Source organism: Cherax quadricarinatus, chromosome 46, assembly GCF_038502225.1.
Source record: "Cherax quadricarinatus isolate ZL_2023a chromosome 46, ASM3850222v1, whole genome shotgun sequence".
Taxonomy (NCBI): domain Eukaryota; kingdom Metazoa; phylum Arthropoda; class Malacostraca; order Decapoda; family Parastacidae; genus Cherax; species Cherax quadricarinatus.
Genome location: NC_091337.1, coordinates 26,634,739 through 26,659,523, shown reverse-complemented (window position 1 = coordinate 26,659,523; position 24,785 = coordinate 26,634,739). Strand labels below are relative to the sequence as shown.

General features: G+C 44.2%; 1 protein-coding gene across 1 annotated transcript in view; it reads left to right on the top strand.

The window, feature by feature from the left end:
• Positions 1-384: 384 nt before the first annotated feature.
• The window catches only part of LOC128696634 (cytochrome P450 9e2), an 88,526-nt gene continuing 64,125 nt past the window's right edge, over positions 385-24,785 (top strand). Inside the window, exons 1-3 of the mRNA XM_070094411.1 lie at positions 385-508; positions 18,058-18,238; positions 19,194-19,956. Of these exons, the coding sequence (XP_069950512.1) occupies positions 18,059-18,238; positions 19,194-19,956 (943 nt within the window). The 5' untranslated portion in view covers positions 385-508; position 18,058. The remainder of the gene's footprint in view (positions 509-18,057; positions 18,239-19,193; positions 19,957-24,785) is intronic.

The window sequence follows — 24,785 nt, the reverse complement described above, 5'->3', positions numbered from 1 at the left end:
CTCAGTGTCATAAGTTAGCTTTAGTGCCATTAGGATGGCATACAGTTCAGTTTGCAGTGTAAACGCCCAGTTTACACTGCCCAGTTTATAGTTTGTTTGCAATCGTGTCATTACGATTTCGCGAGTTGGGTCAACAAAATTGCTATCATATAATCGTGAGAGAGAGAGTGGGAGGGAGGGAGGGAGGGAGGGGAAGAGATCAGGCACACTGGAGGAAAACATTTAACCCTTAAGTTGGTTCACGTAATATTCGACTTGCATCATCATCATGAGTTATGTTTAGGAAAAGGTTTGCACATCATCGTTACATGAATCATGCGGAAGATCTTACTAATTGCGTCTCTGACACTGCTGCTGTAACCACATCTTATGTTAGTATAGATACAGGAACTGACGTTAACACATCTCTATTACTGCACACCTTCTGTGTACCTTAGCTGAAGGACAGTGTCAGCAATATAACACTTTGACGCTTGTGTTAGTGTTCTTATCGTCACTGAGGGAAAACGTGAGCATAAATTATTTCTTGTTGTAAGGTGTTTTAACTTTGCTGTCACAAGTCTTCTTCATTACTTCCTCATTACCTTATTGTTGCTACTCCATCCTCTCTTTCCTGTATTTTATAGCTGTTTCTGTTTTATTTGTTAAATAATCTGTGAGGAGTTGCATATGTTCTATCGCTAAAGTTAATATTATTCGCTTCGCTTATTTCTACTCTCCTGTTAATTAATCTCCAGCTTTGAGTGCCGTATTACGGATACTTTTCCTTATTGTGAGTATGCCTGTGCATTCGTACTATTTATTCATATTTCTGCGAGTGCTGATGTCACTGGGGATATTAAAAATTTATAAATATCTCTGTATTTGCATGGAGTTGGAGAGGTTCACTCTCTTTTCAAAACCAACTCACGTGAAATAACCATGAATTTCGATTTTACAGACTTTCCTAAATGTTACCTTTTAATGTGTCATTATAACTAATTTTTAAATTTAAGTTTAAAAAATGTCCTTTATTTCATGCCTACTACCAAGTCTTCACTCTTCCAGTAACATAATTCCTAGTTCTCACCCAGTCCAGTTAGGTCAAACGTTAATCTTGATGTACTCCTACGCACTTTCTTTAAAATAACTCACACATAAGAAGAGTGTTTTAAATAAGTCTTGTCTAGGATCCTGAATACCATTCTCATGTTTACAATAAGGAGACAGAATTACAACACTGGTTATTCCTAAGTGTTTGTCTTTAAATATTTCTGATAGTAAAATAGTAACTCCGAAGTATTTTTCCCAGTCTATGAGAGCCAGAACTTTCTTTTGCGTGTGTTAAGATCACATCAAAAATTCTCCGTCCTCTTGTGAAGTCTGTACAAGATTCCTGCAACTCTCATTCTTTGTTTAATTAAAGATCTAAACCAGTACGGTTGAAAGATGGCTAAATAGCGCAGGGAAAAATGGGAGATAGATAGATAGATAGATAGATAGATAGAGAGAGAGAGAGAGAGAGAGAGAGAGAGAGAGAGAGAGAGAGAGAGAGAGAGAGAGAGAGAGAGAGAGAGAGAGAGTGAGAGAACCTCGAAAGAATGAGTGAGAGGGAAATTTAAGAGATAATTTATATAATCAGTTTATATATACCAGGGACAGCATGGAACGAGGTATTGATTGTCTTGAAAGTGGTGGTGGCGCTCGCGGCTTGGTTGGTAGGGTTCTCAGCTCACAAAGTGAGGGCCCGGGATCAGTCCAAAGCATGGCTGAAACATTGGGCATGTTTTCTTACACCTTCTGGTCCCTGTTGACCTAGCAGTAAGTAGGTACCTAGGCGTTAGCCAGCTGTTGTGGGTTTTATCTTGGAGGACTAAACTTAGGCTGTCTGAATTATTGTGCACAACCAGGAGCTTTCTGGAAAGTACGACAATAAAGCCAACTAGATCTGTATCAGATGTATATGTTCTTATTTGAAAATATTATTATTATTGTTATTATTATTATTATTATTATTATTATTATTATTATTATTATTATTATTATTATTAGTAGTAGTAGTAGTAGTAGTAGTAGTAGTAGTGGCAATAGAAGTAGTAGTGGTAGTAGTAGTAGTGGTGGTAGTAGTAGTAGTAGTAATAGTAGTAGTAGCAGTAGTAGTAGTAGTGGCAGTGGTGGTGGTGGTAGGTGGTGGTGGTAGTGGTGGTGGTGGTGGTGGTGGTGGATGGTGGTGTAGTAGTAGTAGTAGTAGTAGCAGTAGTAGTAGTAGCAGTAGTAGTAGTAGCAGTAGTAGTAGTAGTAGTAGCAGCAGTAGTAGCAGTAGTAGTAGTAGTAGTAGTAGCAGTAGTAGTAGTAGTAGTAGTAGTAGTAGTAGTAGGTGTCCCGTAGCTAGCGCACTCAGGTCATGTGGAGGGGTATATATCTTCGGTACGGGTGGAAACATAAGGACGCATTCCCTTAAGGCCCCTGCTGTCCATGTTCACATATAAGTGAAATAGGTATCCTGGGGACAAAATTTATCTAATTTGGCAGAGTTGCTCTGTAAATAAGGGGCTTTCTATATGGTAGTATGTCATTGATGTCAACTACGTCAGTAAACCTTGTACGTGTACTTGTAAAAATAAAGATTATTATTGTTAGTAGTAGTAGTAACGGTAGTAATAGTCGTAGTAGTAAAGCAATTATTATTATTATTACTATTATTATTATTATTATTATTATTATTATTATTATTATTATTATTATTATTATTATTATTATTATTATTATTATTGTGCTTGTTTTAGTTGTTGTTGCTGCTGTTGCAGCAGCTGTTGTGGTTGTTGTTGTTGTTGTTGTGATTTTGGTAATGTTTGTAGTAATGGCTGTCGTTGTTGCTGGTGATGTTTCTGCTGTTGTTGTTATTATTATTATTATTATTATTATTATTATTATTATTATTATTATTATTATTATTATTATTATTGTATCCTTAATTACTCTCTTCAGTCTTGATACTTCATCTTATATAATTATCTAGATTTTTATTGATATTGCAATAATTTACATTTGTCAAAAAATTCTCATTTTTCTATACCTTTCATGCATTTTTTTTGTTAGTTTTTATAAACCGCTCCCATTGTTTTTCTTTTTGACTCACCTCAAATAACATATAAAAACTTTATAATAATCATAAGGCATAATTTTCTATTTCTGAATCAATGATGAAGTTCAGTGAGGAAGTTAGTATATATTGTAGTTGTTCCACATGTGTCTTCCTTATAATGCTTCAAAATAATTTATAAATTACTCTTGTTAAGGTTTCAGGAATGTAGATCAAGACATCATACTTCTTACTTTTCCTTGAATTTTAGTTCTAAATTTGTCATGTGCCAAACATCTTGCACATCGTCCATAAGAAGACATTTTGCAGAACTGTGAAAGTTGTGTAGTCATTATTTTCCTTTTACCTCTACAGCCATTACTAAAGGGAATAATAATGTTACTCTAAGACTTCCATGCTTGTTTAAGTTAGAAGGTGACAGGCCGGGGGTCGAACCAGTGACATTTTGGACCAGCCCATAGGAAACCAGCCAAATTGCTCATCGTTCTAGACTACTGAGAATGATGAAATTAGTTTTGACCTTACCATTGCCATGTTTGTGCTCGCATCAGGTGTGACATATCTAGTTGTAATATTTACCTGATGTTTTTAGCATTGATGGTTCAGTGATCTGGAGTGTTGTGAATTTAGGCTATAATATCACGGGTTCGATCCCTGGACTGTCATACTGTTGTTATCTGCTTAAGAATTCTTTAATATTAATAAGTGTATATGTTTGACTTTAAAAATAGCTTAGCAAGTAACGTATGTACTATTTAAGTTTAATTGTTTCTTTATTTGATATAATGGTATTCCAGTCTTGGAATTGTCCATGTGCAAACATATACAGCGAAATATTAATATAAACACTACGCATGTGTTATCTGAGATACATAAGCTAACTTCTTGGGTAACTTTTGGAATAACCTGGATGAGTATACTCATCCAGTACATACCTAGTATAAGCCAGTAAGCCTGCCACGGTGCTTCTCTATTCTTATGTTTTTAAATTTCTAGCTTCTGAATTTAGCATTTGCAAGTGTAACCCAGGGACACCACCAGGGACACCACCAGGGACACCACCAGGGACACCACCAGGGACACCACCAGGGACACCACCAGGGACACCACCAGCAGATGTACTTGGGAAGGACAGTACAATATTCCAGATTTCTGGTTCTTGGGCTGTCATTGCTTATACACTAAATGAATTATCATAAAGGACTCTGTCGTTGTTTAGAACTTAGGGTCTGTGTTTACCATGTAGAAAATCGGTGTTGTGGGATCTCAGGGGATAACTGCTTTCATCATTTGTGAATAGTCTTGATTCTTCTGCAGTATTTTTCTCTAGTTTCATACCGATATGTGCTGTAATTGTGAAGATTTTGGGGAAGTTTTAGCTGTCACTTCCTTGGTATTTTTGGATAGTGAGAAAGGTGAACAAATTAAACATTTTTGGAGAGCCTATTTAGTTCGTATTCCGCCCCCTGAATGGGACCCAGTGTATATAATGTATATTTATGTATATATTATCTTTTGCCGATATTTTCATTAATAACTAAAATGGAAAAATCTTGCTTTATATAATTATTTGACTTATTTATTAGCTACATCTGTAGGTAGAATGTTACAGTTACACTTCACTGTGTTCGCTGTTGAAGAGTTGTAACTAGCTGTCTGCTCTCGCAGACTGCCTTGCTAACTACCGGCTTGCTTGTTTACCTGTCGTCGCTGGAGTAGTACCGATTAGTCACGTGATCGCATCTGAGGTGGGAGACTGCCCTCCCTACTTCCCTCTCCAGATTTGCTTCCTGCTTTAGAAGCATCTCTCTTGTCTCTCGTCTCTCTGGCTGTTTGTTCTTTATATGGACTCTGTTATGATAAAGCATCATTTCGTGGGAGAGCAGAAACATACTTCTTGTTTCTCTGTGTAACTCTGTTCACAGAGCATTGTTCAGACTTAGTAATTTTTTTTTGTCTTGCAGAGGCTGTGTTGCCATGACACTCGATTGTTCCTGGCCCCAGGCTAAAGCTTCTGACCTAATTTGTAGTGGCATCTACGCATCGTTGTAGTTGGGGATTTGGTTGTGCTGGACTTAGATTTTGTATTAAGGGATGTTTATGCCCGGGTTCGATTTTGGGAGAGGCTAGAAACATTGGGCGTGTTTCCTTACAGCTGTTGTCTATGTTCCCCATCAGTAAAATAGGTATCTGGGTTAGTCGACTGGTGTGGGTCGCATCCTGGGACAAAACTGACCTAATTTGCCCGAAATGCTCTGCATTAAAAGGGGCTTTCTATATTATTGATGTTATGTAGGCCTGTGTACCTTGTACAAGTACTTGCAGAAATGAATATTATTATTATTATTATTATTATTATTATTATTATTATTATTATTATTATTATTATTATTAACGAGACATAACGAACACTGTGAACACACACATTCTCATACACACTTGTATATACAAGTATTACTCTTATACTTGATATCAACGCACCAGACGATAGAGTCGTACTGTTACGAAATGTGTCCTCAGCACTATACTAGTATATATGCATTTTAACACTGAGCTACAAGAAAAGTGCAGGATCTTATATCCTACATTTTATCAAATTTATTTACTTTGATATTGTCCAGCTAGACAACTTTGTTATTAAAGCTCTCAAATTTTATTTCGTTGGTTTATGTAGTTGTGATTCCAAAACACTCAATATTTTTCTCAGATTCAAGGGATAACTGTACTCGATCATATTCTGAAACTGTTACAAAACCTGAAACAAGCTAGATGCTCTAGGGGGATCAATAAGTTGATCTTCTAGTAATCTCTGGAGATGTCTATACTTTACAGATATCGCATTTTGTAACAGTTCCCTAATGACAGACGTTGCTAGGAATTTGTCCCTCTTAGGTGGAAAATCGAGGCAGGCATTACCAAACTGGAGGAGGTTATGTAATGCCAATGAGGGTTCCTTCCTTGCCAAGGAAGATTCCTTGATGCTGGTGAGGGGCTCTTGATCTAGGAAACTGGATCTGAGCTCCAATTCTCTGAATTAAGCCTGAATACCTTCCATGCCTCCCCACAGGCGTTGTGGTGAAACCTGAGAGAGAGCTAACTCTGAGTGCTGGGAAGGACTGTTTACCGTCGTTCTCTAGAGGAAAAGGAATCTGAAAACATAGACACTGGTCAGAGTTGTTTTCGTGATATTTTTTTTTATATATTTTATTTAAAACATTGCTACAATACAAGCGATGATAAATTATAGCAAAATATCTATGATATGTGCAACAACAGTTACAGAAAATAATATACCGATCCTGCATTATACAATTTAAATATTACCAGTGTTGCTACACAGCTGATGCACCCCCCACGCCCACACACAGTTGACGCACCCCCCACGCCCACACACAGCTGACGCACCCCCCACGCCCACACACAGTTGACGCACCCCCCACGCCCACACATAGTTGACGCACCCCCACGCCCACACACAGCCCACACACAGCTTACACACCCCCCACGCCCACACACAGCTGACGCACCCCCCCACGCCCACGCTGACCACACGCCCACAGCTGACGCACCCCCCACGCCCACACACAACTGACGCACCCCCCACGCCCACACACAGCTCACGCACCCCCCTACGCCCACACACAACTGACGCACCCTCCACGCCCACACACAGCTCACGCACCCCCCCACGCCCACACACAACTGACGCACCCCCCACGCCCACACACAGCTGACGCACCCCCACGCCCACACACAGCTCACGCACCCCCCCACGCCCACACACAACTGACGCACCCCCACGCCCACACACAGCTGACGCACCCCCCACGTGACGCACACGTCCACACACAGCTGACGCACCCTCCACAGCTGACGCACCCCCCACGCCCACACACAGCTGATGCCACACACAGCTGACGAACCCCTCACGCCCACACACAGCTGACGCACCCCCCACGCCACACACAGCTGACGCACACACAGCTGACGCACCCCCGACGTCCACACACAGCTGACGCACCCCCCACGCCCACACACAGCTGACGCACCCCCACGCCCACACACAGCTTACGCACCCCCCCCACGCCCACACACAGCTGGTTCACCCCCACGCCAACACACAGCTGACGCACCCCCCACGCCCACACACAGCTGACGCACCCCCCACGCCCACACACAGCTGATTCACCCCCACGCCAACACACAGCTGACGCACCCCCCACGCCCACACACAGCTGACGCACCCATCGCTCCCACACACAGCTGACGCACCCCCCACGTCCACACACAGCTGACGCACCCTCCACGCCCACACACAGCTGACGCACCCCCACGTCCACACACAGCTGACGCACCCCCCACGTCCACACACAGCTGACGCACCCCCCACGTCCACACACAGCTGAAGCACCCACCACGTCCACACACAGCTGACGCACCCCCCACGTCCACACACAGCTGACGCACACGTCCACACACAGCTGACGCACCCCCCACGGCCACACACAGCTGACGCACCCCCCACGTCCACACACAGCTGACGCACCCCCCACGTCCACACACAGCTGACGCACCCACCACGTCCACACACAGCTGACGCACCCCCCACGCCCACACACAGCTGACGCACCCCCCACGCCCACACACAGCTGACGCACCCCCCACGTCCACACACAGCTGACGCACCCCCCACGCCCACACACAGCTGACGCACCCTCCACGTCCACACACAGCTGACGCACCCCCACGTCCACACACAGCTGACGCACCCCCCACGTCCACACACAGCTGACGCACCCCCCACGTCCACACACAGCTGACGCACCCACCACGCCCACACACAGCTGACGCACCCCCACTCCCACACACAGCTGACGCACCCCCCACGTCCACACACAGCTGACGCACCCACCACGTCCACACACAGCTGACGCACCCCCCACGTCCACACACAGCTGACGCACCCCCCACGTCCACACACAGCTGACGCACCCCCCACGTCCACACACAGCTGACGCACCCCCACGTCCACACACAGCTGACGCACCCCCCACGTCCACACACAGCTGACGCACCCACCACGTCCACACACAGCTGACGCACCCCCCACGTCCACACACAGCTGACGCACCCCCCACGTCCACACACAGCTGACGCACCCCCCCCGCCCACACACAGCTGACGCACCCGCCACGGCCACACACAGCTGACGCACCCCCCACGTCCACACACAGCTGACGCACCCCCCACGTCCACACGCACCCCCCACGTCCACACACAGCTGAAGCACCCACCACGTCCACACACAGCAGACGCACCCTCCACGCCCACACACAGCTGACGCACCCGCCATGTCCACACACAGCTGACGCACCCCCCACGTCCACACACAGCTGACGCACCCCCCACATCCACACACAGCTGACGCACCCCCCACGTCCACACACAGCTGACGCACCCTCCACGCCCACACACAGCTGACGCACCCCCCACGTCCACACACAGCTGACGCACCCCCCACGTCCACACACAGCTGACCACCCACCACGTCCACACACACACAGCTGACGCATGTCCACACACAGCTGACGCACCCCCCACGGCCACACACAGCTGACGCCCCCCCACATCCACACACAGCTGACGCACACGCCCACACACAGCTGACGCACCCTCCACGCCCACACACAGCTGACGCACCCCCCACGTCCACACACAGCTGACGCACCCCCCACGTCCACACACAGCTGACGCACCCTCCACGCCCACACACAGCTGACGCACCCGCCACGTCCACACACAGCTGACGCACCCCCCACGCCCACACACAGCTGACGCACCCCCTACGCCCACACACACACATTGATAAGAACTCATATTCATTCATTTGAATAATCTTGAATATTAAATAACCACAATTTATTACTTATCCTAACTCATCTTGTCACTGTGTGATAAGTAAGTACAATCATGTAAGGTACAACAACACTAGATACACAATACCTTAAATAAGACAAACACATTTTACAAGATACATTTTGAAACACTTGTATACAATACCATAAAGGTGTTATTACCCTAAACAACATAAACTTTTCACACTTAATGTATTCCCCCCCCCCCAAAAAAAAAAAAACTATAACCGATATCACCAACATACTTACAGTACATTACAGTACATTAAGGAATAACCTTAAGTAAGTATATAATCATCGGTGTTCACAATAACATCAAGACATTGAATATCAAATATTAACATAAGTGTGTCATAACATAATCTAACACAATGTCACCTCAACCAGGTGAAAATAATTGCGAGTTATAAATATTTCTAGGAAGGTTACAACAGTGACGTTCAACTTAACCCTAAGCAACGTATATATAAACTCTTAATTGTAACCCTATCATTTCTACCGTAAATAACTAAATAAAAGAGTACTGCCCATGATAACAGTCCCGTGTTCCGCTTATATGTGGACATCTTCCATCATGCAAAAGTGTCTATGAATACACATGGGGTACAGGATACAACACAGTTTACACTCATGCTGGCCGCTGGCACAGACAGCCACAATTTTGACATGCCCTTACTCATCCTATAACACATGTGCGTTACACATCAGAAAAAGTGCGTTATTCCAACACACTCGCACTCCCAACAATCACACACATCCTTAGCAACTGTCAATCCTAAGGAGGCAACCCCGTTTCACACCCCTGACATCCCTTCCCACAGTAGCATACACCATCCCTATCCTGTCCCTCCTTCCTGATTTACAAATCAACATGTCGGTTCTCTGAACCATTCATCGACAATCCTGTCAGACACTGCAACTTCTTGGGATCTTAATACTTGGGAATTCTTCGCTTGCCTAACCCTTGGGCACGACCTACTTCCACACTGAACAAATGTGACACCACCTACGACTGCTGCACCTCTCCTGCCTACGGTTTATAAGCTCCTTCCCCGCACTTATGCCGTATTCTATTCAAGATTGATGGACTGACCACATCGACTCAAGGCTGAGGGACTGATTACCTCATTCCCCTCCTGTTCTTCAAGATTCTCCTTTGTATGGACTGATGAAGCCACTGTGTGGCGAAACGTTTCCTAAATAAAGATACCCAAGAGTTGCACATGTGTCTAATTTATCAACATGGTTCTCTGAACCATTGATCTGCATTTATTCTTGTTGCTTATCACTCTCAGTCGCATCTTGCCAGATGCCCTGCCATGAATTTTCAGTATTTATTCTAGACTTTATATAGGACTGGCTTAATATTCACAGCCTAAGTCTGCTGGAGGTGGGGGGACTGAAGGTGGTCAGTCAGCAACTTAGTGATATGCAGAATATCATTATGAATGACATATCAGTGAGACTGTACATGGCCCTTGCTTCTGTTGCCCTATGTTCTCCTGATGATTTCATGATAGAGTTACAGAAATTTCTGATTTTGTTACTGTGGCAGCAGAACAAACATTGTCATGGCAGGACCTTCATGTGTCTGATAGCCATTAGAGTGTAAACTGTTGATAGAATATACATACGGATCATCCTTAAGAGACTTTTTCAGTTCACACAGGGTACTAAACATGGGTATTTATAGGAGATGGAGAGCTCTGAGGTGAAAGAGATTGTGAAGTGATATGTGAGCATCCAGCTGATTATATGATGATAGATTTTGAGTATTAGTCTCATAAAGGTATACAGAACCAACCAATAAAGGTATTCAGGGTAGGTGATCGTAGTATTAGTTATTGGAAAAATAAGCTAGTAGTAATAATGTTGCTGGAATTATTAGTAATATGTCAAACTTGAAAAAGCTACTGATAAGCAAAAATTTCCGCAGTAAAATGTCTCGTTAGTTTCACAGTATCCTTTTACCCAGCAATAAGTCAGTAGTCTCGTGCAGTGTTCTTCTGTTTAAAAGTTCTTGCATGAACCTATGGTATAGGCGATGATTTATATCTTAAAAATAAGTTGAATGACTGATGATTTTCATCACTGGAAGGGCTTTTGGTGGCTAAAGAAAATTATGGGAGGTTGAAACCCCGAAGACCCCCATTGGCGCCGCCACTGCCGGCAGGAAACTGGCTACTCTCCCAGGTTTGTGCCAGTGGTAAGTGCAATGTCGAAGCGAGGTTTTGCATGGAGGCACTAAGTAGGTCTTGGAAAAGCCAGAGGTGAGAGTGACCCGGGACCAGTGGTTGTGTATGATAGTGTCATGGAGACGTGGTGAGTGATCACATTCTCCATAGTAACCTAGAGACATATATGACTCAGACCCTCCGAAAACAGTTAATTAATCACAGACTTACCTCAGTGTAGGAGGGAAGAATATATGGTGATGCAAACATAACAAAAAATTATGAATTCTCCATAGAAAGCGTTCTTTTCTAAACATCACTTTACATATTTCTATAGTCAAGAGAAAATGGGAAGTGGGTCATGAATCTGAGCTAAGGAGAAGTAGGGAAGGATGAATGAACTGGGAGTCACATTACGTGAAATGAAGAATGAGCAGTAAAACAGGAAGAACAGTGCTGAGCGGGAGTGGACCTCAACCCCTCTAACGAATTCTATCCTCCACCTATTAGTCCACTCCAGTAGGCTAGCGGTGGGACACTCCAGTAGGCTAGCGGTGGGACACTCCAGTAGGCTAGCGGTGGGACACTCCAGTAGGCTAGTGGTGGGACACTCCAGTAGGCTAGCTGTGGGGCACTCCAGTAGGCTACCTGTGGGACACTCCAGTAGGCTAGCTGTGGGACACTCCAGTAGGTTAGTTGTGGGACACTCCAGTAGGCTAGCTGTGGGACACTCCAGTAGGTTAGCTGTGGGAAACTCCAGTAGACTACCTGTGGGACACTCCAGTAGGCTAGCGGTGGGACACTCCAGTAGGCTAGCAGTGGGACACTCCAGTAGGCTAGCTGTGGGACACTCCAGTAGGCTAGCTGTGGGACACTCCAGTAGGCTAGCTGTGGAACACTCCAGTAGGTTAGTTGTGGGACACTCCAGTAGGCTAGCTGTGGGATACTCAAGTAGGTTAGCTGTGGGACACTTCAGTAGGCTACCTGTGGGACACTCCAGTAGGCTAGCGGTGAGACACTCCAGTAGGCTAGCGGTGGGACACTCCAGTAGGCTAGCGGTGGGACACTCCAGTAGGTTAGCTGTGAGACACTCCAGTAGGCTATCTGTGGGACACTCCAGTAGGCTAGCGGTGGGACACTCCAGTAGGTTAGTTGTGGGACACTCCAGTAGGCTACCTGTGGGACACTCCAGTAGGCTAGCGGTGGGACACTCCAGTAGGCTAGCGGTGGGACACTCCAGTAGGCTAGCTGTGGGACCCTCCAGTAGGCTAGCTGTGGGACACTCCAGTAGGCTAGCTGTGGGACACTCCAGTAGGCTAGTTGTGGGACACTCCAGTAGGCTTGCGGTGTGACACTCCAGTAGGTTAGCTGTGGGACACTCCAGTAGGCTACCTGTGGGTCACTCCAGTAGGCTAGCGGTGGGACACTCCAGTAGGCTAGCGGTGGGACACTCCAGTAGGCTAGCGGTGGGACACTCCAGTAGGTTAGCTGTGGGACACTCCAGTAAGCTAGCGGTGGGACACTCCAGTAGGCTAGCGGTGGGACACTCCAGTAGGCTAGCGGTGGGACACTCCAGTAGGTTAGCTGTGGGACACTCCAGTAGGCTACCTGTGGGACACTCCAGTAGGCTAGCGGTGGGACACTCCAGTAGGTTAGTTGTGGGACACTCCAGTAGGTTAGCGGTGGGACACTCCAGTAGGCTAGCGGTGGGACACTCCAGTAGGCTAGCGGTGGGACACTCCAGTAGGCTAGTGGTGGGACACTCCAGTAGGCTAGCGGTGGGACACTCCAGTAGGCAAGCGGTGGGACACTCCAGTAGGCTAGCTGTGGGACACTCCAGTAGGCTAGCTGTGGGACACTCCAGTAGGCTAGCTGTGGGACATTCCAGCAGGTTAGTTGTGGGACACTCCAGTAGGCTAGCTGTGGGACACTCCAGTAGGCTAGTGGTGGGACACTCCAGTAGGCTAGCGGTGGAACACTCCAGTAGGCTAGCTGTGGGACACTCCAGTAGGTTAGCTGTGGGACACTCCAGTAGGTTACCTGTGGGACACTCCAGTAGGCTAGCGGTGGGACACTCCAGTAGGTTAGCTGTGGGACACTCCAGTAGGCTACCTGTGGGACACTCCAGTAGGCTAGCGGTGGGACACTCCGGTAGGCTAGCGGTGGGACACTCCAGTAGGTTAGATGAGGGACACTCCAGTAGGCTAGTGGTGGGACACTCCAGTAGGCTAGCTGTGGGACACTCCAGTAGGCTAGCTGTGGGACACTCCAGTAGGCTAGCGGTGGGACACTCCAGTAGGCTAGCTGTGGGACACTCCAGTAGGCTAGCGGTGGGACACTCCAGTAGGCTAGCGGTGCGACACCAGTAGGTTAGCTGTGGGACACTCCAGTAGGCTAGCTGTGGGACACTCCAGTAGGCTAGCGGTGGGACACTCCAGTAGGCTAGCTGTGGAACACTCCAGTAGGCTAGCGGTGGGACACCAGTAGGTTAGCTGTGGGACACTCCAGTAGGCTAGCGGTGCGACACCAGTAGGTTAGCTGTGGGACACTCCAGTAGGCTAGCTGTGCGACACCAGTAGGTTAGCTCTGGGACACTCCAGTAGGCTAGCGGTGCGACACCAGTAGGTTAGCTGTGGGACACTCCAGTAGGCTAGCGGTGGGACACTCCAGTAGGCTAGCTGTGGGACACTCCAGTAGGCTAGCGGTGGGACACTCCAGTAGGCTAGCGGTGCGACACCAGTAGGTTAGCTGTGGGACACTCCAGTAGGCTAGCGGTGGGACACTCCAGTAGGCTAGCGGTGCGACACCAGTAGGTTAGCTGTGGGACACTCCAGTAGGCTAGCGGTGGGACACTCCAGTAGGCTAGCTGTGGGACACTCCAGTAGGCTAGCAGTGGGACACTCCAGTAGGCTAGCGGTGCGACACCAGTAGGTTAGCTGTGGGACTCTCCAGTAGGCTAGCGGTGGGACACTCCAGTAGGCTAGCGGTGCGACACCAGTAGGTTAGCTGTGGGACACTCCAGTAGGCTAGCGGTGGGACACTCCAGTAGGCTAGCGGTGCGACACCAGTAGGTTAGCTGTGGGACAATCCAGTAGGCTAGCGGTGGGACACTCCAGTAGGCTAGCGGTGCGACACCAGTAGGCTAGCTGTGGGACACTCCAGTAGGCTAGCGGTGGGACACTCCAGTAGGCTAACTGTGGAACACTCCAGTAGGCTAGCGGTGGGACACTCCAGTAGGTTAGCTGTGGGACACTCCAGTAGGCTAGCGGTGGGACGATGCTGTTTCCCTCACCTAGTCTAGTTCCTCAGCAACCTCAAGTCACTGTTTCTCCTGCGCACACTACACTTTTAACTTTGTTGTAATGTATTACTAAAATAAAAAAACTAGCGCTAAACCTACAAGGGTCAAACAGTGCAGTGTTGTAATAATGACGGTCTAGAAGCTAGGAATGCTAAGCTTAATTCTCTATGTAATGCATGCATAGGTCAAAATGAGACAAAAGCCACCATTCTAATCTCAGACTACACCAGACATATGTTTACACTGTACTAAGGTACGGCAGGAGAACAATAAATGTACCTTTTGTAAAATGTGTAAAGGGTGGGTGCATAATGGATGTGTGTTCGATTATGGTAATGATGCTTGATTTCATTTTTTTTGTTTGTACTAAATGCACTTTGGCACAGTTACCCTTCAGCAATGATGACATTGAATTACCTAATTTTAATATAAACGACCCCTTGCCATATATTGACGATTATGACTGTATTATGCAGTCAGGCCTTCACTTTGTTCAGGTCAACGCTAGATAACTTTTTCCAAAATTGGCAGAGCTTAGGATTCTGGCTAACAAAACTAGAGTGGCAGTTATATCCATGTCTGAATCCTGGTTGGATGATACGGTGATTGACAACGAGGTCAAAATAGAAGGTTACAATACAATACGCATAGACAGGAACAGAAAAGGTGGTGGGGTATGTGCCTCCATAAGAAATGACTTAGCCTACAACCCAAGACCTGATTTACTCTACAACCAAAGATCTGATTTAAATGACAATAAACTGGAGATTCTACGGTTTGAAGTGTTGCTTTTCAAGACCAAACCCATCATAGTAGGAACTAGTTACCGCTCTCCCACCCATGACCAGTTCTTAGAAGACTTCTCGAGAGTCTTCTCCGGACTTGATAACAATTGCGAGACAGTAATACTGGGAGACTTCAATATCTGTTTTCAACAGTAAAAGAACGAGCGATGCAAAAAATATAAGCGAATTCTAGGTTTAAATAGTTACACTCAACTAATTAATACACCAACCCGGATCACACAGTTCTCAGCCACCATAATTGACCACATACTTTGTAACCGCTCTGAGAACATTAGTCGTCAGGCGTTATTACCACAGGCCTTAGTGGTCATAAACCATACCCCCGGCCGGGATTGAACCCGCGGTCATAGAGTCTCAAAACTTCAGCCCGTCGCGTTAGCCACTAGACCAGCTAGCCACAATAAGATTCATCCAACTAGGTATATTTCTACACCATAGGTGTAGAAGATAGGTGTAGAAATATACCTAGTTGGATGAATCTTATTGTGGCTAGGTGGTCTAGTGGCTAACGCGACGGGCTGGAGTTTTGAGACTCTATGACCGCGGGTTCAATCCCGGCCGGGGGTATGGTTTATTTGCAATCGTGTCATTACGATTTATTGAGCTTAGTGGTCATTTCATCATTTACTGCATCAGGAAAATCACAAAGGATAGGATAGACCTACACAGGACAATAAAAATGAGGTCAACTAGAAACTATAGAAAAGAAACACTGGTAAATAGTCTACACAATTGTGACTGGACAGAGATAACAAGTTGCAGGGACGTAAACGATGCCTGGGAAAAATTTAAAACAATGTTCACCGCTGTCCTTGATAATATTGCAAAAGTTAAAGTTAGGATTAAACGGAGAACCGAACCCTGGATGACTACTGAGATATTAGATATTATGAAATTCAGAGACCAGTACAGTACAATAACACAGAAGACAAGTACAGTAAAATAACACAGAAGACAAGTACAGTAAAATAACAGACCAGTACAGAACAATAACAAAGAACAGAACAGTACAATAATACTGAAGACTAGTACAGTTGTTAAAAGATTTAAGCAAACAGAGAGGGTATTGCAGCGCTAAATGAATTCCTAAGGGTGAGGAACAGAGTATAGAGACTTATAAAAGAAGCAAAGGCAAGGCACTATTGCTCAAAAACCAGAGTGCAAGAATAACCCCAGAAAACTCTGGCAACAACTAAAACAGTTGGGGTATAGCCATAAACCTGTAGATAGATCTAGCATAATACTATATATCGATAACGATACATGCCACAAAGCAACTAAAGCGACAAATTGTTTTAATTCGTACTACACATCTGTCGCATCAACACTAGTAAGTAAACTACCGGTTGCATCAAATACCTTTAACACAGACTCTGATGAGTTTAAAACATACTATAGTAATAAAGGGGTAACCCCAAACAGATGTCAGCTTGTAACTGTATCTCATGATTTCTTGCAAAAAGAACTGTGTAGGCGAAACGTTTCGAAATAACGATACCTAACTGTTGCATGTGTGTCTTACCTAACAACCTGTCGGTATTTTATACCATTTTAATGTTCACTTTGTTGACACTGCAACACAATGGTATCTTGGTACAGAACAGAAAACAACTTGGACAACTTCTACTAGTGAGAATGCCTGGATCTGATAGGGACGTGACCTTCCAACGACTACATTCTTACCTCTACAAGTGACCTACATCTCACCTCCTGGTGGTATATAAGGCTCCATCCTGCATCTTCAATTCTATATTGTTTTAGACTATGGAACATTACTCTTCTCCAGACTGAGGGACTGACCACCTCAAAACTTCAAGGGTGATTGACTGATTACATCGTCTTCACGTCTCTTCTGCTTCTATCAACTTTTCTGTACTCGACTGAAGAAGCATACTTTGTAGGCGAAACGTTTCGAAATAAAGATACCTAACTGTTGCATATGTGTCTTACCTAACACCTTTTATTGTACAGCAGTAAGGGAATGAAACAGACTGAACATCAAAATGGTATAAAATACCGACAGGTTGTTAGGTAAGACACATATGCAACAGTTAGGTATCTTTATTTCGAAACGTTTCGCCTACACAGTAGGCTTCTTCAGTCGAGTACAGAAAAGTTGATATAAGCAGAAGAGACTTGAAGACGATGTAATCAGTCCATCACCCTTCAGACTGCGGAACAATGCTCTTCTCCAGACTGAGGGACTGACCACCTCAAAACTTTAAGGGTGATGGACTGATTACATCGTCTTCAAGTATCTTCTGCTTCTATCAACTTTTCTGTACTCGACTGAATAAGCCTACTGTGTAGGCGAAACGTTTCGAAATAAAGATACCTAACTGTTGCATATGTGTCTTACCTAACAACCTGTCGGTATTTTATACCATTTTAATGTTCATACTGATACTGTTGTAGTGCTGCTGGCTTATGTTTACCCATGATCGAGTCTGTTAACATGTCATTGACGACACAGGAACAAAAACTGTTCTCCAGCATTGTATGGGATATTTTTTTTTTTTTTTGTAAATACATGCACTGAGACGCATTTTACGATTATGCTAACATTGATAAAGTCGGTAAAGTAATGTTAGGAAAATATATTCAGACAACACTTCGCCGGCACAACAGATTCTTTCCTAAATATTTGAGAAAAGTCTGCAGAGCAGGAAAATTAATGATTAAATATCTTAACTATTTAGACAAAAGTTATTGGGGATCAGGGAAATAGTTTCAAACAGTAAGTGAAAATGGCAAGTAATTATATAAAATTTAATTTCAGGATGGATACTGTGGTGTGGTTGTTTGTGGTTGGACTTGTGTTGGCTGCTTGGTCATACTCCCGCTGGCGCCACAACCACTGGTCAACCCTTGGAGTTCCTACGCCTCCATATCTACCATTCCTCGGGCACATACACAAACAGTTATCATTATTCCAGACTCGATGGGAATATTTGGACGAGGTTGGTAATCTTCAATTGATGATCTTTATAAAGTTAAAATACTGTAAATGATATTCTGTTTCGACAAAAATATGACTTTTCTGTATATATTTTAATCATGTCTCTATATATAATTCATGTTAATATGTAAATAATTTAAGACCCTCAGAGAGTATTTTAAAGGACAATTTCTCTTCACGACAACAACATCTAGAACAATAAATTATTACAGATGAAAATAAGCAAGTTCATTGACAAGAATCAAAATATATTAATATAAAATATAAAACAATCAAACATGAAATGTTCTTAAGTGAAACAATAATGAAAAATAAAATAAATAAATAAATTTCGTGAGACGAAGCTAATACATACAGCGGACAGATGATATTGTGATGTGTCGGTGGTTGTGAAAAGTAGCTGACAGGATTTACCAGGAGTGAACGAGATGCCGGTGTGAGACCAGGTAGTCACTGGTGGACGTGATTGGTATAAACTTAGCCCAGCACTGAGTACTACTGCCAGCAGTTGTTAAACTGGCGGAGTAATCGACGGAAGTTTTTTGTGGTGTTTTAGACCACAGATAAACACTTGCAAAGGTAAAGTGATACATTGCTGTGTTCAATAAAAGATGAGGTAGAGTTTCCGATATATTGCCTAGATTCAGCTGTCCGACTTGTCTCGCCAGTGTCTTGTGACCCAATCCCATCAGGAAGAAGGCTTGATGGGAGCAGAAAGTCAAGTAACATCATTTCGTCAGCAGGGTCTCATGTTAACTCCCACTGGATGGGGAAAGTGGGAGGGGATTAAAGTTAACGATACACACCCCTTCAAGCATTCAACCAATTACACTACCACTCCACTTATTCATGCTTCCACTCCTATCTACCGAACTTTTCCCTCACAATTACATTACTAAGAATCGAGAGTATGGCAGTGAATACAGTCACATTTTAATAACTTTACATGTTTACAGGTGTACTACAAGTATGGTGGCTCGACATTCTGTGGAATGTATGAAATATTTCGTCCAGTTTTGATGATTGGCGATCCTGACCTTCTCAAAAACATTCTAGTTAAAGACTTTGATCATTTTATTGACCGTCGGAAGTTTCCGGCTACAGAAGGAAGCCTTACCAACCAAATGCTTGCTAACAAGTCAGGAGATGAGTGGAGGGCTCTTCGGGCAGTCGTGACTCCAACCTTTACCTCCGGCAAGATGCGTGGGATGTTCCCTCTCATCAGTGACAAGGCTGATGATCTTGTTTCTTTTACTCTTAAAGAAGCTGCTAAGAAACCTTATGTTGATATGAAGGTAAATTCTGGACGATTCACAATGGACACAATTGCTTCCTGTGCTTTTGGTATTGAATGCAATTCCTTTAGAAATGAGGAAACAGAATTTACCAAATGGGCACAAACATTATTTGCTCCTTCGTTGATTACAACCTTAAAATTTACTCTTATACATATTTCCCCAAGGATCTTTAACGCTCTCAGACTAACATTAGAAACTTCAGCAAAGACATTTTTCCAAAACGTGGTGGAGCAGACAATAGCGGTCAGGAAAAATGGTCAAAGACGTGGAGATTACTTGGATCTCCTCCTGGATGCGCGAGCAAACCATGACCAACACACCACTAAGTCAACTTCCATCAAGTCCAACACTACACGTGAGACTTCCACTACTGACAACCTCTCTGGCATTGACAGTTTATGCGTCATCCCCTCTAAGCAAGGTCAGTGCTGATATCCATTTTAATTTAAAACTTGTAATAATATTTCATTCGTGTAAAGCACTCCTTTTATTTTCCTAATGATCAAGAATTTCTTTCTGAAAGAGGAAACTATAGTTGAGGATTTCTTATCATAAAGTAAAACTGCGAGTGGATCAATATTATTAAAAATTTTATCACAGTCAAAGATATGAATAACACTGAGAGTTGTAGAATAAACTCGGCATGTGACAAAGTATCGGTATTGGCTGGTATCGGTCACTTTCAAAGTATCAGAACTCGGTATCGTGTAGACAATAGGCCTAATGTCTAGTTACCATAGTTCTCTCTTAGAGTGAGTTGTTGTGGGCCTAGTTATCTGAGTGCCTACCAGAGGGCACAGCCTCAAGTTAGACATACTCAGCCATGTCTCGCTCTCACTCCTAGACCTGCGGCTTTCCAGTTAATATCAAGGAGCCGCTCTGTGGTTCTATTGTAATAATATCGGTCCCATGCAGCACGTATCCATTTCACTACACGATATCAGGGAGCCGCTCTGTGGTTCTATTGTAATAATATCGGTCCCATGCAGCACGTATCCATTTCACTACACGATATCAGGGAGCCGCTCTGTGGTTCTATTGTAATAATATCGGTCCCATGCAGCACGTATCCATTTCACTACACGATATCAGGGAGCCGCTCTGTGGTTCTATTGTAATAATATCGGCCCCATGCAGCACATATCCATCTCACTACACGAACACAAGGAGACCATTCAGGCACGTACTTCTGATAGTTATGATGAATGGTTTGAAAAACCGACAAGTTGAAGATTGAGACACTTATGCAGCATATGGAAATCTTTATTCAGGAAACGTTTCGCCACACAGTGGCTTCATCAGTCCAATACAAAGAGGAAGGCGTAAGGAGAGGAGGAGAATGAGGTAATCAGTCCCTCAACCTGGAGTCGATGTGTTCAGTCCATCAATCTTGTAGAATGTACAGCATAGGGCCGTAGACGTGTCTTATATACTGTAGTGAGGTGACGTGACCTCACTACAGTATATAAGCCACGTCTACGGCCCTATGCTGTACATTCTACAAGATTGATGGACTGAACACATCGACTCCAGGTTGAGGGACTGATTACCTCATTCTCCTCCTCTCCTTACGCCTTCCTCTTTGTATTGGACTGATGAAGCCACTGTGTGGCGAAACGTTTCCTGAATAAAGATTTCCATATGCTGCATAAGTGTCTCAATCTTCAATTTGTCGGTTTTTCAAACCATTCATCACAACTGTCGGACACTGCAGCATCATGGGATCTTGTTACAAAGAATTCTTCAACACTTGTTCAACCTTTGGACGAAGACCTACTTCGACTAGTGGATGGTACCACTATGACCCCGCCTCCATCTGCTTCACGTCACCTCACTACAGTATATAAGCCACGTCTACGGCCCTATGCTGTACATTCTACAAGATTAATGGACTGAACACATCGACTCCAGGTTGAGGGACTGATTACCTCATTCTCCTCCTCTCCTTACGCCTTCCTCTTTGTATTGGACTGATGAAGCCACTGTGTGGCGAAACGTTTCCTGAATAAAGATTTCCATATGCTGCATAAGTGTCTCAATCTTCAACTTGTCGGTTTTTCAAACCATTCATCACAACTGTCGGACACTGAAGCATCATGGGATCTTGTTACAAAGAATTCTTCAACACTTGTTCAACCTTTGGACGAAGACCTACTTCGACTAGTGGATGGTACCACTATGACCCCGCCTCCATCTGCTTCACGTCACCTCACTACAGTATATAAGCCACGTCTACGGCCCTATGCTGTACATTCTACAAGATTGATGGACTGAACACATCGACTCCAGGTTGAGGGACTGATTACCTCATTCTCCTCCTCTCCTTACGCCTTCCTCTTTGTATTGGACTGATGAAGCCACTGTGTGGCGAAACGTTTCCTGAATAAAGATTTCCATATGCTGCATAAGTGTCTCAATCTTCAACTTCTGATAGTGCCTATTCGAGGTTTGAGGGATTGTATGTAAAGCAGCGTTTAAAACTGAGGTCGAAAAGAATTGTAATAACTCAGTAGAAGAGGTCAAAGAGAAAGGTTCCTCGCTAAAAATAGTTAAGGGTCCAATTCGCCGTTCAAACTGCCAACGAGGGCTATGAGGAGAGCGAGAATATGAACGGGAAGTAAGGATCTGAAAATGATCGCTTTCATGTAAATCTAGGAACACAGGCCACATAAAGTCGAGTACAATATAAGAGGAGTAAATTGAGAGATCTATGCAAGAGACAGTTTGATTGCGAGGGACAAAATGGGTGGGATTACCTGTATTTAAAACACTAAGAGGAAGAGAAGTGAGAAGATCCTCCAACTGACCGCTACGAGAGTCACAGTGTGACCGTCCCCCAGAGTAAATGATGAGCATTAAAATAACCTTATTAGAAGAGAGGTGGAAGTGGAGAAGAAACCAGAAATCCAGAATCAGCAATAGAAAATGGTCGAGAAGGAGAAAGATACAAAGAGCAGACTGTATACTACTTGTGTACGAATGGTATATAATACCGACAAGTTGAGATTAAGACACATGTGCAACATCTGGGTATCTTTATTGTAGACGTTTCGCCATCCAGTGGCTTTATCAATACAAATTCTAGAACATAACTTGAAGACAGTATAACTATGTACAGAAGATGAGGTAATCAGTCCCTCAACCTAGGAGTAGGTGCGAAGAGCACCAGATGTTGCACATGTGTCTGTATACTACTTGTTCAAGTAGATACGGGCTGCAGTGTAATACAGCGAAGTATAAACAAAGATCTAAGTGATAAATTAGACACATGTGCAACTCTTGGGTATCTTTATTGAGGAAACGTTTCGCCACACAGTAGTTTCATCAGTCCATACGTAGGAGAAACTTGAAGAACAGGAGGAGAATCTTGAATAGAATGTATTCTATTCAAGATTGATGGACTGAACACATCGACTCAAGGTTGAGGGACTGATTACCTCATTCTCCTCCTGTTCTTCAAGTTTCTCCTACGTATGGACTGATGAAGCCACTGTGTGGCGAAACGTTTCCTCATTAAAGATACCCAAGAGTTGCACATGTGTCTAATTTATCAACATGTCGGTTCTCTGTTCCATTCATCTACAAACTCTTGGGTATCTTTATTGAGGAAACGTTTCGCCACACAGTGGCTTCATCAGTCCATACAAAGGAGAATCTTGAAGAACAGGAGGAGAATCTTGAATAGAATACAGCATAAGTGCAGAGAAGGAGCTAATAAACCGTAGGCAGGAGAGGTGCAGCAGTCGTAGGTGGTGTCACATTTGTTCAATGTGGAAGTAGGTCGTGCCCAAGGGTTAGGCAAGTGAAGAATTCCCAAGTATTAAGATCCCAAGAAGTTGCAGTGTCTGACAGGATTGTAGATGAATGGTTCACAGAATCGACACGTTGATAAATTAGACACATGTGCAACTCTTAGGTATCTTTATTAAGGAAACGTTTCGCCACACAGTGGCTTCATCAGTCCATACAATAAAGATACCCAAGAGTTGCACATGTGTCTAATTTATCAACCTGTCGGTTCTCTGAACCATTCATCTACAAAGATCTAAGTGTTTGGTATACGGTGCATACAAGAAGTGCACTTTTATTATAAGTTTCATCGGAAATACAAACACATATGCAGTATAATGTGATCCTTTATTGACAACGTTTCACCCACACAGTGGGCTTTTTCAAGTCACACACAGATCTACCTGGGGTGGAAGGTACGGGAGTATTTATAGTCATGTTCAGAATGTTGAGGTCAGGTGGAGAATGCTGCATCTGATGATCTACCGGGTGGGGTTATAGAGTCTTGGGTAGCTTGGCAGGGGTATTGGACAAGTTGTGAGTAGACCTTCTGCAGTGTTCTATGTTCTTATGTGGGATAGCGATGAAGAAGTTTCTTGGCGAGTGGTTCAGCTATGTTATAGAAGCCGTTGTTCTGGTTGAAATTGTTGGTTATAGAGATAAGCGATGATTCCAGGATTCTTCGGTATTGAGTGTTGTCTTCTGTGGCGATAAGTCTTGAGTTTCTGTAGTTAATTAAATGGTTGTGTGAATTGCGATGTTGTACACAGGCATTCCTTGTATCGTCAGTCCTGCTTGCATATTGGTGTTCTGAAATACGTGTTTGGAGGTCTCTTGATGTTTCGCCCACATATAATTTGTTGCAGTCATTACAAGGGATTATGTATACCCCTGCGGAGGATGGAGGCTTGTCCTCTCTACTACTGGTGATGTCCTTGATGGTCGTGGTTGTGGAGGTAGATACTTGGAATGATGTATTGGAAAAGATGTTGGAAACATGTTTGGCAATGGAGTTGGTGGGGAGGACTATGTATCTCTTCTCGGCAGTGTCTTCTCTGGGTGTGTTGAAGATGTTTAATGCCCGCCGTCTGCAGTCTCTGATGAAGTGACGAGGATAGTGGAGTTTAGAAAATACTTGTTCAATTATAGTACATTCTTCCTCAAGGAACTCATTGCTGCAGATTCTGAGTGCGCGCAGGAAGAAGCCTATAATTACACCACGTTTGGTTTTGGTGTCGTGGGTGTATGTGGGCGAAACATCAAGAGACCTCCAAACACGTATTTCAGAACACCAATATGCAAGCAGGACTGACGATACAAGGAATGCCTGTGTACAACATCGCAATTCACACAACCATTTAATTAACTACAGAAACTCAAGACTTATCGCCACAAAAGACAACACTCAATACCGAAGAATCCTGGAATCATCGCTTATCCCTATAACCAACAATTTCAACC